A 14,479-nucleotide genomic window follows, 5' to 3' on the forward strand; every position below is an offset into this window, starting at 1 on the left:
AACATCATCATAGTAACTCACCTTCCATGCAGAGATACTCTTCAGCAGAGGCATCAGGCTAGCCACGTAGCGCTCCTATAGGCAAACAAGAAATTATCACAAATTTAATAATCACATTGAGACGGTAAGAGAATAAAGAAAATAACTGGAGAGTGAATAAGGGCAAGGGAAGGGGGCGGGGGGCAAGGCATGGGGGCGGGGGGGCAAGGGAAGGGGGCGGGGGGCAAGGCAAGGGGGCGAATTTCAGCCACATACTAAAGGAATGATGAAACTTTGTGTCAGTTCCAAGAAATGACGCCGGAGAATGGCATTCTGTGCTTCTGACGGCCGTTTCTGCTGAACACCCTGAAACACAATGGTACAGCATAATGACACAAACCACCTCATTAGACTCGATATATACCATGCACGGAGAACAGGCCACCTACACAGTGACCAGATTAAATAATAAAAAAAAAAAAAAGAAAAAGGAAAATACGTCCCAGAAATGTATACCACGTTGGGTTTGACATGTTCAATTGGAATATTTTGGTTTTTTAGAGTTATGCTCCACCAAATCTTCCAAATTGCATAAAACCATGATTGGTGATTCATATATTTCAAAATCAGCTGATTACAGAGCTTAATAATGTAAGATTTTATCGTTAAACAGCTCCCATCACCTACACACTGTGAAAACAGTGATTTTGAGAATTCACTAGGAACCAGTGGCACTTAGGGGAGAATTTCATGACTAATATTAATGCGACATTGGCTCCTAGTGAACCAATGTGCATTATATGATTGGTTCAGCCCACCAGACGACTTCTTCTTGCATGTAACAGGTGCACTGTACCTAGACAGGTGTGCTGTCTGCCCTATCATACTGCTAGGTGAGTGGAGTTTCTTGCAGAAGCCTGAATGGAAGTACCAGGCCAGTTATTTGAGTGCAGCACTATATTCACACACAACGGCATGGCCAATGATGTTACAGAGTCATAACTGACATACTAGGCTTTGTCATTTGAGCTTTTTTTTGCAATTGCTATATCAATACCCACCTACCCAACACGGCCTGTGTTATAGGGTTTTAGAGGTTACTGACAGTAAAAATGTGGGTGGGGGTTATTCAATTACACTTCAACAGTTAAACTGAAATTAAAACTCATAGGATTTTTTTTTAATGTAACACAATAGTAACATTTTAACACTTCTGTGAAGTTGCTGCCTATTTATCATTTCTGCTTCCACACAGCATATCTGTGTTAGGGTTAAATCGGCTACTGGAGGTTACGACAATATTATTATTAATAATCCAAGCAGCTATTGTGTCCTCGGTAGCAGCATTAAGCACATGGTCCTGTGCCAATGAGCACGGCACGATGGTGTCCTTTGAAAGAGAGCAGACTGTTTGCTGTAGATGACGGGAGGATTGAGCTATGCCATATGTCAAACCATCTAGCATTAATTTCACATTGGGCTATATAGGGCCTTGCCATAAAAAAAAAAAGAAAAGATTTTGTGTTGTGTGCAGGATACGCGGATGTACCACGGACCATGTAGATGAGGAACACTTGTAAGAATTCTATACTTTTCAGCGAGATGACTTAATATCACACTTCACATCACAGCCTACAACCTCACTCCTGCAAATGACAACTATTTTTCAGGCTGTGAGTTCTGGAACAACAGAGAACCGCAGGGAAAATTATCTTCTGAAATGTGACGGTAACAGGCAAAGGAACTATAAAGTGGCTTAGTGGTTAGCACTTCTGCCTTACAGCACTGGGGTCATGAGTTCAATTCCCAACCATGGCCTTATCTGTGAGGAGTTTGTATGTTCTCCCCGTGTTTGCGTGGGTTTCCGCTGGGTGCTCCAGTTTCCTCCCACACTCCAAAAACATACTGATAGGTTAATTGGCTGCTAACAAATTGACCTTAGTCTGTGTGTGTGTGTGTGTGTGTCTGTCTGTATGTTAGGGAATTTAGACTGTAAGCTCCAATGGGGCAGGGACTGATGTGAGTGAGTTCTCTGTACAGCGCTGCGGAATTAGTGGCTCTATATAAATAAATGGTAATAATAATAATAGTTCTGATAGCTGGAGGTGAAGGATTTTTTTTGTTTGTTTTAAAAAATAAAAATAAAATAAAATAAAAAATACATGGGGCTATTTAACTTTGCAAAAGTACTATATATGCTTTGAACAAAGCATCTCTCAGACAAGGAAGTACTTTTTTCACTTGTCATGTTTAAATTAATGTTAGGGTAAAACGCCCCTTTGATTGTTAATGCCATTTGTAGCTCTATAGGTTACTGCAATGTATATTCTGTCCCGCAGGACGTGCATGACACTGCTAGCTGCACAATCTGTCACCACAATCTCTCCCCGTATGGCGCCATTCCTTACACACAGCTTTGCATTATGTTCTTGGCTGCAGACTGTGTTCTCTGTCCTGAAAAAACATGTCACGCCTGGGAGAGCCACGACAGTGATAACTGGGGTCAGTCTCCCATCTCCCGGAACCATACAGGATGCCACATTGCCCTTCTGGCTGATTAACCAGTTAGTCCCTTTCACTGGGAGAATACGCGGCATGAAACGAACATCTCACATTTTAGCAACTGTTGATATTCCGGTGAAGCAAGACGATAGTTCCTTCTTTCGTGTTTCCTCAGTTTGCAGGCAGTGGTTTTTCTCTTACAGGAAGCAATGGTTGCACAGTTTGTAGGGAAGCCGACAAGAATCCTTTATTTTATAACTAATGTGAAAGTTTCTCACCCTGAAATGAAGTCTTTAATTAAACTGTTGGACTTTAGAGACTTGTTCGTTTATGCACATAAATTGTATTTGATGACTGTTGAACCTAAACTTCAACTAATCTTATGTGAAAAAAGCAGTAAACTGAAGATTGAGGAACTCTACCTCTCTTCTCTACTAGAAAGCACTCTGTTATTTAAACATTAAGGGTCTGATCCATTAAGGATCTTAACTTGAGAAACTTCTTATTTCAGTCTCCTGGACTAAACCATGTTACAATGCAAGGGGTGCAAATTAGTATTCTGTTTTGCACATAAATTAAATACTGACTGTTTTTTCATGTAGCACACAAATACTTGATAGCTTATTTGTACACTGAATTTTAAAGTTCATATTTGTGTGCTACATGAAAAAACAGTCAGTATTTAACTTATGTGCAAAACAGAATGCTAATTTGCACCCCTTGCATTGTAACATGGTTTTGTCCAGGAGACTGAAATAAAAAGTTTCTCAAGTTAAGATCCTTAATGAATCAGGCCCTAAGTCCGACAGGTCCAAATGCCGCAGTTATACTGATTAAGAAGCCAGACTTGTGCAGACAGGCGTATTGCACACAAATAGTTTTGATATTGACCACTTGCAGTTGACTAGGCTGAAGATGACGGAGATGGAGAGGGGTATTACACAGGGGCAGTTAAATGAGAGAGAGGTAGTCGTACTTGTCTTTACTGACTATTTCATTAAGTCTAAGTGAGAAAATAAACACAACAATCTAACAGAATTACCTTCTGCAGCTGTTTGATGATCTCCTCATCTTTGTTCAGATATGGCTTATAAGAGCTGTAAACTCCTACAGGCAAAATAAAACATAAAAGATAAAAAACACATAACGGTCTCAAACAACACGTTAAGCATAGTGAAATAGCACAGAAACACTCACCAGGCTTAGAGTCCAAGGTCTTTAGTGTTTTCAGCTTCTTCACCTTCACCTGTTTGGGAACATCTCCTGCAATATAGAATAAGTATATAATGCACAAGTGGTTAATATATCCATACATTCCTGGAAGTAATATCTGTATAAACAGTGAGTTCTGAGGTCATCGCTTGTAACTGCTAAATTCTAACGTCACTTGAATGCCCATTAACAAAACGTGTGTATTGTAAGGAATATTGCACTCTACTGTATGGGTATTTAGAAGTGACCTCAATGACTTGCTGTGCTCCCTGCATAGGATGAAATGATAGTGACAGAGCAGCTGTGTGTCATATCCAAGGGTTGTGCTCATATAAAATGAATGTAGATATGGCACCAAAGTAGGGGAAAAAGATAAAGCAATACTTTCAGCTAAACTTGGATGAGGGCTCGTATAAGTTAATAAATTAAATTTTGTCTGAATATGAGAACCTTCTTTGAAGTTTTACATACAAGATAGAACTGAACTCTTGACGTTTCCTTACTTTGTTTAGGAATAGGTGGCTCTGATCCCAGCTAACATCGCACATGTCTCTTTATATGACTGATAGTATCAAGCACAGGACCACCCATCACTTTATACTGAATATATTCTTACTCTGATGGATTATCTCAGCCCGCACTTACGATAGCCCCACACAGTGCTATTTTGGTCAAAAGTTTACCATCCACTATATTGCATGTGACTTTATGAGGTCACATCCAGGCAGAATACAATACAACTGGATGATCTATTAATGGATATAAAGGAAAAATTGATCATTTATCAACCCAGAAGTCAAGCCCATGTCTGACGAGTGATCCAGCTGTCCCGGGGTGATTGGCAGAATGGGACATACACTTCCAAAAAGAGACTTCCTGGTCCTAGGACCAGGCAGGTATAGCAAATAGGTAAGTATCACTTCCTACACACAGTAACCTATAATAACTAACGACACTCTGTGTTTCTAATACATTGTACATAATAAGAACGAATATCTGAATTACCGGTGCATCAGTTGACATAACATAGAACAGGGACGTTAAAGTATAAGTATTTCTAAAGACCATATCCAATTTATTGGTAGGTAATTAGAGATGTATTTTTAAATTTAGAAAATGATTAAGATATGTTACCTGCAAGTTTCACGTCTCCAATGCGGATAATATGAGGCCAGTGCTGCAATGTCTTTGCAAAGAACGGATTGGTGACACCAAAGATAACAGACGGCCTAAGGAGAGGGACACAAGGTTACAGCAGCGATAAGAGAGTATACTGGTGTGTACCAGGGGATGAGGACTATGGGGAAAGTGAAACTAATCAGACAATTGATGTGCACAAGATAACCATGCTAAGTACAGCTGACTTAAGCTGGGCACACACTGATGCAATTATCGCGCAGCTCATGCGATAAACGACCACTTGGTCAGAGTGTGTACACTCCCATGATCATGTATTATCGCATCAAAACACATTGCATCTGTTGATTTGATTTTCTAAACTTCCTAAAAATCACCATCAACGATGTCGGGCAAATGTGGAAGTGTGTACGCACTCACAGCCAGCAGTGTAGGCAGATATCTGTAGAGTGTACAGAGTCACAAACTTTTCAGCAGAGGGTTATGAGATGAAGAGCACAGATCTGACAGTAAATTGTGTAGGTGTGTACACATAAATCTGCAGGCTCATCAATATTCTCAGTCATTGGTAAAACAGCTACAAGAATCGCATCGCAGAAAGATTGCATAGGTGTATACCCAGCAATTAATGGTGGTAGATTCCCTTTCACAGTTAACATGGTAGCACCAACTTTATAAAAAACGTTAATAAAGGGAACTGGCGTCTGTACCTGAAACAGGTGAATACAAACAGTCCAAAAAAAATATAACAAGGTACAAAGGGATATTCGATTTATATACACCAAAATCATCAGCATGGACTTTCAGGAAACCCTCATATAAGCATATATAGGACTATGTGAAACAGAATACTGTTTGTTCACACTGATTATATTATCCCAAGCTGTACAAACACCAGTGTAGAGCACAAGATAGAAGTATATACCCAATTGGACAATATACTCAATGATGCACAGCTTGAAATGACATGCGAGTACGTACGGGGCCTGCGTGCGGGTGGTGTACTCCTTGAATTCTGCGTCGTGGATCGTGAAGTACGGTCTGAAATCGCTGCAGTATTTTAACGGAGAAATACATCTGCACACAGAAAAGATAGAAACATTACAAACAAGGAGTTCCCAGCTACTGTCAAGTCCAAGGATGCACCGTATCCATTTGTCTGTCAACATAAACCATTGTTTGATACACAGAGGGGTGCTCAACAACATGGTGTAGTGTGAAGAAATATGATGAAGACATAGCAACCAATCAGATTCTAGCTGTCATTTTTCTAGAGCGCTGCAGAAAATGAAAGCAAACCTCTGATTAGCTGCTTTGAGTTACAGGCCATTTGAGCCAATTGCACTGTGTTAATATGAAAAAGTTCAATAGTTTGTGTGAAATATTGTGATGAAAATTAACGGAGGAGATCTGCGGTTTTTTTTGTTTGTTTTTTTATCTCAGAAATAAGTAAAAAGTTATCTTTGGCTTTTAATGTTAAACTAATGCCATATAAAATTATAAATAGATTCTCTGCAGAGCAAGGCTTAGTGGTTAGCAATTCTGCCTCACAGCACTGGGGTCATGAGTTCAATTTAAAACTATGGCCTTATCTGTGTGGAGTTTGTATGTTCTCCCTGTGTATGTATAGGTTTCCCCCGAGAGCTCTGTGTTCCTTCCACGCTCCAAAATCATACTAGTAGGTTAATTGGACTTAATTGTGTGCGTTGTGCATGCCTGTGTGTGTGTATATTAGGGTATTTAGACTGTAAGCCCCAATGGGGCAGGGGCTGATGTGAGAGTTCTCTGTACAGCGCTGCAGAATTAGTGGTGCTATATAAATTGCTGCTGAAGTTGTATTTTTGTGGTACTGCTTATTTCAAAATAGAAATAAGAGGCAAACTTACATCAATGTGATTTTACGCTCAATATTTAACAAGCAAATCAGCAGGTGGCGCCACTGTAACATGTTATAAAAGGATAATCCAAGCTTGGAAAAAACACACATTTGAAGCTAAACTTGCCTACTTTTCGGACATCTCCTCTGGGAGGTCCAAGGCCAAGAGACTTTGCATAATTAGTACCCGCCCACTAACAGCTGCTGTCACTGTGTGTAGGCGATACATATACACTTAACCCCGCCCGGACCAGTGATATTTTACATCTTGCAGCCAGACAGCACTCTTAAGTTTTGTTGTGTTTCCCTTACATGACAGAGGTTTGGGAATACTATAAAATTTTTATGAATTTTTTTAATCAGAACAGAAGACCTGCACAATGAAAAAAAGGACATTAAAACTACACAATCACCTAGCAAAACAGAAATTGTGGCTCACACCCCTTCTCCCCCACCATTTAACGTTGTTTAACATATTCAATTTGCCGGTTCTGTTTTACTGAAGCGACAGAGCTCCGGTAAAATGGCTGCATGGGCTCCGGCTAGAGGGAGGGGACACCTCAGGGATATATTGTCCTAGGTTGTTTTGCAGCTATAAAACAAATATGAAATACCCCACTATACTTCCTAGTGTTAGCTTAAGCCAACTAGTGAAACCCCAGAAAATAAATCAATCATATACTAGTTCTCCAGAGCGATGCAAAATATGTAGGTTATGCTAGATATGGTCTAGGGCATAGAAACAGGGGAATATTTTCGTTTTAAATTGTGTTTTTTTTTGTTTTGCTTTTTAAAAAGACAGAAGAACCTCTTACATCTCCCTTATTCCCAGCACGGAAAGATAAGGTTTAGTGTCAACTGGATCCAACAGCAACGGACATGTGTCAGTCAACACTCGATCCATCCAGATTGTACTTTATCTAATCCATAATTGACAGGTAGGGGAGATCTGAGAACGCTCTTCCCTTCCAGGTATCTGGACTGTTATATATCTACCAAGAGAGAAACCCCAAAATTGACCAGACATAAATTTACACCCTCTCAGTGCATGTCTGACCCAACATGAATGTAAATGCAATGACAGTAACAGAAAGGGGTTAAACTGGTAGGATGGTTAGAATACACACAAATCAGGCTTAGCGGGTAGCAGGAATGTCTGTGTCAAAAGGGGAAACATTTCTTATTTTTAGGATGGAAAGGAAATGTCCAAATATCCTCTACCTTTACGGTGCTTTTTGCTTTGTGGCTTTTGTTTTTAAAGGAAAGATCACCTCTGCTGCCATAGTCTAAATTATCACTGCTGTGGGTGACCTACTCCCTTAAAACAGACTAATATTTTAACACATTATAAATAAAATGTTAGAACAGCATGTGCAGGTGCACCCCATCAGCATACACCCTGAGAACTGATGGTGATTTAGGAAGAAAGGGTCTTTGAACCACAGGATTATGTCAACATACCACCTTGGAAAATGACTAAATACTGCCGTACACAGTTAAGTTTAAGGATCAACATAGATCTACATAATTAAGCTAATAGTGGATTAAAATACCTGACTGATAGAATAAGCACTTTTACAGTTGGCAGCCTAAGAACGAACAGAAAGTTACCAAGACATCGACTAATTAATCAAGCAGAATGTCAAAGGCAACAGTCATTATATATTTATTACGATGGAAAAGCTTCCAACATCAAAAGTGTTTGTTATAGATTAACTGAATGACTCAATACCATACATCCAGTTACAAATGAATCTATGGTTACAAGAAACTTACCCGACAAGAGCTAAAACGGTCTCTGAAGACTGTGATGGTGAAGGAGCCATAACCACAAGGGGTTCCCCCAATAACACCAGTTCCCAAAGCAGCTGAATGTGGAAGAAGACTGGCGAGAAGCACCTGCAAAACCCAGCGTTATGTTAATTTCTGAAAAATTAAATGTAATGCATCAATGAAGCACTGGGAAGAGGTAGTAGCACATTAATGTCACACAGATGTCAGATTCCCGGGAGCATGTCAGTCGTCTGTGCTACATGCAAAACATTCATAAAACTGTGAACAGTTGTGAAATTGTTACACTTTCTTTATTGCGGTACTATCAGTGAAAAACACAACGTTTTGGGGCACAATTCTTAAATTAAATGAGAATAGAACGTTTATATAACCAACATATGCTGCAAAGTACACGTCCATAAATGGCTTACTGGCCATCATCTCCAATTAGCTGATCAATTTAAGGAGGGAAAAATACAATGCTCACTAACATGGTCACTGAATACAATGAATGTATATTATGTTCAAGCTTGAACCCAGACTAAGTAAGGAACAGAAATACTCCAAAGGGTATATTTACTAAACTGCATGTTTGTCTTTAAAAAATTTCAATAAAAAAAACTGCATGTTTGAAAAAGTGGAGATGTTGTCTATAGCAACCAATCAGATTCTAGTTACCATTTATTTAGTGCATTCTACAAAATGACAGCTAGAATCTGATTGGTTGCTATAGGCAACATCTCCACTTTTTTTAAACCCGCCGTTTCATTGGGACCCCCAGGGATCCCAATGAAAACGATAAAATACAAGAACGCAATGGAACCAAAAAAAAACCCCAAACAAAACGAGTAGTCACTAGTAACAAAAGTAACTTTTAAATAAGAAATGTACTACAGCATTCACCGAGCCCCTGGGTGACAGTGTCCAGTTTGTATATCCTATTTTATTGTAAATTAAGCAGTTTCCTCATATGGGAGTGCAGACACTGGATTGCTGATCATAGCTGGTAGACCGTGGCATAACTAGAAATTTCAGGGCCACATAGCAAGATTGTGATGGGGCCCTTTCTGCACCATCATAACTTCATATCCACCACGACATCTGCTCCATCCCCAGCCACTATCCAGTAGAGCAAGGACGACTCATCTGACCCTGTCCACTTTCTTCATTGTATAGTAATCCATTGTTTGTACTCTTTGTACTACTAAATTCGCAAATGAGCATTGCCAGGTGTGATGAGCAGCTTATGCGCTGCAACTGGATGGCGATCTCCTGATTTGTGGAGTTCTTGTCGGACCGTTGTTCATTAATGTGGCTGCTTGTGCCACAATTTTCAAATTTGCAGGCAATTGATCTGTAGTGCCCCAATGGTTTTACCGCAGACTTCGAATGAACACATAGAGATCACAATCTAGGTATGCATTACCACCCACTGATGCCCCTTCCTTACAGATGATGTTTTTCCCTCCGAGTTCCACTCTGACATCATCTTGGGCATCATTGCTCGTGAAACATTAGCAAGCTGTGCTGTCTTGGTCAATGAAGCTCCTGCCAAAGTGCCCCAAGGTTCACTATTCAGTTTCAAAGTCTTCTCTTAAAGCCATGCTACCCATACTTGTATAAAAATCTTGGACTGCCCTGGTTGTCTACATGACCTTGACCATGCTGGGATATCCAATTAACACACGAGCAACACCTCTGTGTGAAGATGTATGGATGCATGTATAGTCATGGCCAAAAGCTTTGAGAATGACACAAATATTATTTTTCACAAAGTCTGCTGCCTCAGTTTTTATGATGGCAATTTGCATATACTCCAGAAAATCATAGAGTGATCAGATAAACTGCAATTAATTTTAAAGTCCCTCTTTGCAATGACAATGAACTTTATCCCAAAAACATTTCCACTTCATTTCAGCCCTGTCACAAAAGAACCAGCTGACATCAGGTCAGTTATTCTCTCGTTAACACAGGTGAGAGTGTTAAAGAGGACGAGGCTGGAGATCACTCTGTCATGCTGATTGAGTTAGAACAACAGACTGGAAGCTTTAAAAAGGAGGGTGGTGCTTGAAATCATTGTTCTTCCTCTGTTAACCATGTTTATCTGCAAGGAAACACGTGCAGTCATCATTGTTTTGCACAAAAAGGGCTTCACAGGCAAGGAAGATTGTAGTAAGCTGCTAGTAAGATTGCACCTAAATCAACCATTTATCGGATCATCAAGAACTTTAAGGAGAGAGGTTCAACAATTGTGAAGAATGCTTCAGGGCGCCCAAAAACATCCAGCAAATGCTAGGACCACCGTCTCCTAAAGTTAATTCAGCTGCGGGATCGGGGCACCAACAGTGCAGAGCTTGCTCAGGAATGGCAGCAGGCAGGTGTGAGTGCACCTGCACACACAGTGAGACAAAGACATTTGGAGGATCGCCTGGTGTCAAGAAGGCCAGCAAGCGGAGCGGACAACATCAGTGTGAGAGGGGATGCCCCGCCGACCAACAGTGAAGCAGTCCTGGAAGTAAATCGCCAGGCTCCCTTTCACTGAGGGTAGGCTGCAGCTTGCAAGGTCATCACCACACGCTGGAGGGAGATATCCTATAGCACAGAGTCCTGGAGCTCAGATAAGCATGCTCACAGCCCTTCTATTAACCAATGCGGAACGGACAACATTAGTGTGAGAGAGAAGCAGCTAAAAGATGAAAAGGTAAAACTGGAATCTGCAAAAGAAAAACCAAAGCAGTCAGTTAAGCCTGTTCTTGGAGCTTATTGTGGGGAAATTGTTCAAATCGAAGATGCATTCCTTTAGGAACACGACTGAAGGCACAAATGGCAAAAGCCAGACTGTGGAAAGTAACAGGATTATGCAGAAAAGTGTAGAAAATGGACCCAAAACTTTTATGGTCACACTGAAGACACCAACAAAACCATCTTCTGCCAGTGATGTCAAACAGAAAAGGCCAATGGTTCCAGCAGTCTGGTTACTATCGAGGGCTTCCACTAGTCTGGTCATCAAGAGCAAGTCAGAACCGATGACTGTTCGGAGGTCAACACAAGTAACTAACCCAAAGAAGTCAAGTGGTGGAAATATGCAGAGGCCACAACCCGTTAAATCTATAATGAAAAATGGACCTGCAAAAAGTGACCCAGAAATAAAAGAGTAACAAAAGCGCTACAACTCATCCTGTAAACACCATGCCAAGTCATCAGAAGACCATGCCAGCTCAGCAACTGTCCACCGCTCGCCAATATTCTAGACTGAATGAGTCAGCAGAAGAACGAAAAGCTCGTCCGGCAGACTTGAGAGCATCAAAAGGAAAGGTGATGAAGAGGCCCCCCATCTGTGAGGTCATACCTTCTACATATAAAGTGCAGAAAGCAGGGTCTGAACTTAAAACAAAGTCTGAGAAACCAGAAGAGGAACCCCGACAGCTGTGCCGGGTAACCACGGCAGAAGAGGATGAGCAGGAGGTGTTCACATTAAGAAATCAGCAGATCTTTGTCAGAAATTAATTGATGAGGGTTGTCCAAAGGAAGAAGTTTTATCTATACTAGAGAAACATATCCAGACTGTTCCAGAAGCAAAGGAAGCTCTCCAGATACTGGAAGTGTCTAGCATGTCTTGAGCAGCGGGATGGGCAGTTGGATAAAGTTATTGTAATATGTGAGGAGACTGTGGCTGCGGGTGCACAGCCACTAAAGGAACAGAGTAGCATTCTTCCAGATACTTTGGAGAGGTTGAAGACTAATTCTGAAGAGAACATGAAAAAAAGAAAGTGAGAAAGAGGAAGTAGTTCCACTTGAAGAGTCCAAGGTTGATGAAATGAAGTTTAAGCCAACAGAAAACTGCTGTAAATGAGAAGAAAAAGAGGAACAGGAGAAGAGCTACAAAATTTAAATTAAAGAACTCGTCCACACCAGAGAAGCCCTCTGCCCTCTAACTCACAGCAAACGCCAGAAAACGTTGCATCTTCTGCCATAAGATTTAGCGTTCAATCAACCCCACATCTGGAAAAAATGAAGGAGCTACAGATGGCGCAGCGTCAAGAGTTAGAAATTCCTAACACCTGTAAGGCGCTCGTGCCACTTGAAGTGCAAATCCCACACGTTTCTAGACATGTTGAAAGACTACAATCCCTGTATTGCTGGTATTTCTCAACTGGAGGACCCAGAGACACATCAAAACGCTTACATCTTCTGTAAAATGTATGCACTTAAAATTACTGCAAAAAGTGCAACTAAAGAAAATAAGGGACCTGCACAGACCATAGACTGACCAACTTGGACTTTGTATATGGGCAGCACGGTGGCTTAGCGGTTAGCACTTCTGCCTCACAGCACTGTGGTCATGAGTTCAATCCTGATCATTGCCTTATATGTGAGGAGTTTGTATGTTCTCCTGTGTTTGCGTGGGTTTCCTCCGGGTGCTCCGGTTTCCTCCCCCACTCCAAAAACATACTGGTAGGTTAATTGGCTGCTTTCAAATTGACCCTTGTCTCTCTGACTGTTTGTGTCTAGAGAATTTAGACTGTAAGCTCCAATGGGACAGGGACTGATGTGAGCGAGTTCTCTGTACAGTGCTGCAGAATTAGTGGTGCTATATAAATAACTGGTGATGATGATAGTGGTGATGATGAAATAAGCCACTTCTCTCCAGGAAAAACATCAGGGACAGACTGATATTCTGCAAAAGGTACAGGGAGTGGACTGCTGAGGACTGGGGTAAAGTCATTTTCTCTGATGAATCCCCTTTCAGATTGTTTGGGGCATCTGGAAAAACGCTTGTCTGGAGAAGGAAAGTTGAGCGCTACCATCAGTCCTGTGTCATGACAACAGTAAAGCATCCTGAGACCATTCATGTGTGGGGTTGCTTCTCAGCCAAGGGAGTGGGCTCACTCACAATTTTACCTAAGAACACTGCCATGACTAAAGAATAGTACCAAAACATCCTCCAAGAGCAACTTCATTGAACCATCAAAGAACAGTTTAGTGGCGAACAATGCCTTTTTCAGCATGATGGAGCACCTTGCCTTATACAAAAGTGATAACTAAGTGGCTTGGAGATCAGGAAACTCTCCAGACCTTAATCCCATTGAGAATTTGTCAATCCTCAAGAGACGGGTGGACAAACAGAAACCCACAAATTCTGACAAACTCCAAGCATTGATTGGGCAAGAATGGGCGGCCGGTCATCAGTCAGTATGTGGCCCAGAAGGTGATTGACAGCATGCCAGGGCGAATTGCAGAGGTCTTCAAAAAGAAGGATCAACACTGCAAATATTGACTCTTTGCATAAACTTAATGTATTTGTTAATAAAAGCCTTTGACACTTATGAAATGCTTGTAATTTTACTTCAGTGTACCATAGCAACATCTGACAAAAAGGTCTAAATACACCGAAGCAGCAAACTTTGTGAAAACCAATACTTGTGTCATTCTCAAAACTTTTGGCCATGTCTGTATGCACATACGCACAATCCTATTTTTTAACTTGCTCTAGTTTCTAATCTGTAGAGAAAGGCAACACTCAGAAATCACTCTTATGAAGTGTAATTGTGTTGAGAGCTGTAGGAACTGTTGCCAGTTTGGACAAAGAGATGCACTTTTAAATGTGTTTACTGAAGACAGCCAGAGCACAATGGATATCTCAAGGTCATACAGAAGTCCATAATGATATAAGAAACCTGCTGACAGTTACTTATAGTTGTAAACCCCCTCCTCTAGTCCTAAGTTCCATCAATGCAGCATTGCACTAAGTTATGGTCCCAACACAACTGCAGTTAAGTGTCTCTGACCGTCAATCAGCGGTATGATGCAGGAGACGACACCCTTGTATTATAACTGCCTAGCACTTTAAGCTTATTGCTGACATAAAGGACACCAGCTCTAACTCAAGGATGGTTACAGCTAAGTTAGTAATTCTCACTGTAGAATGAGGTTTGTCCATTTAATAGCTTTGTAATATTTAAACTTGGCTTAATGTGGAAATATATCCCAGTAACCATT

The 14,479-nt window shown here is 40.9% G+C and overlaps 1 protein-coding gene and 1 pseudogene across 1 annotated transcript in view; one reads left to right on the forward strand and one right to left on the reverse strand.

Moving 5' to 3' along the window:
* DENND6A (DENN domain containing 6A) overlaps positions 1-14,479 on the reverse strand; it is a 49,690-nt gene that overhangs the window by 6,372 nt on the left and 28,839 nt on the right. Inside the window, exons 10-16 of the mRNA XM_075183270.1 lie at positions 8,483-8,605; positions 5,812-5,907; positions 4,828-4,922; positions 3,679-3,744; positions 3,524-3,588; positions 256-345; positions 22-75 (exon numbers count right to left, since the gene is read on the reverse strand). Of these exons, the coding sequence (XP_075039371.1) occupies positions 22-75; positions 256-345; positions 3,524-3,588; positions 3,679-3,744; positions 4,828-4,922; positions 5,812-5,907; positions 8,483-8,605 (589 nt within the window). The remainder of the gene's footprint in view (positions 1-21; positions 76-255; positions 346-3,523; positions 3,589-3,678; positions 3,745-4,827; positions 4,923-5,811; positions 5,908-8,482; positions 8,606-14,479) is intronic.
* LOC142099964 (cytoskeleton-associated protein 2-like) lies at positions 10,130-12,749 on the forward strand (annotated as a pseudogene).

This window comes from Mixophyes fleayi, chromosome 8 (genome assembly GCF_038048845.1).
Source record: "Mixophyes fleayi isolate aMixFle1 chromosome 8, aMixFle1.hap1, whole genome shotgun sequence".
NCBI classification, from domain to species: Eukaryota; Metazoa; Chordata; class Amphibia; order Anura; family Limnodynastidae; genus Mixophyes; species Mixophyes fleayi.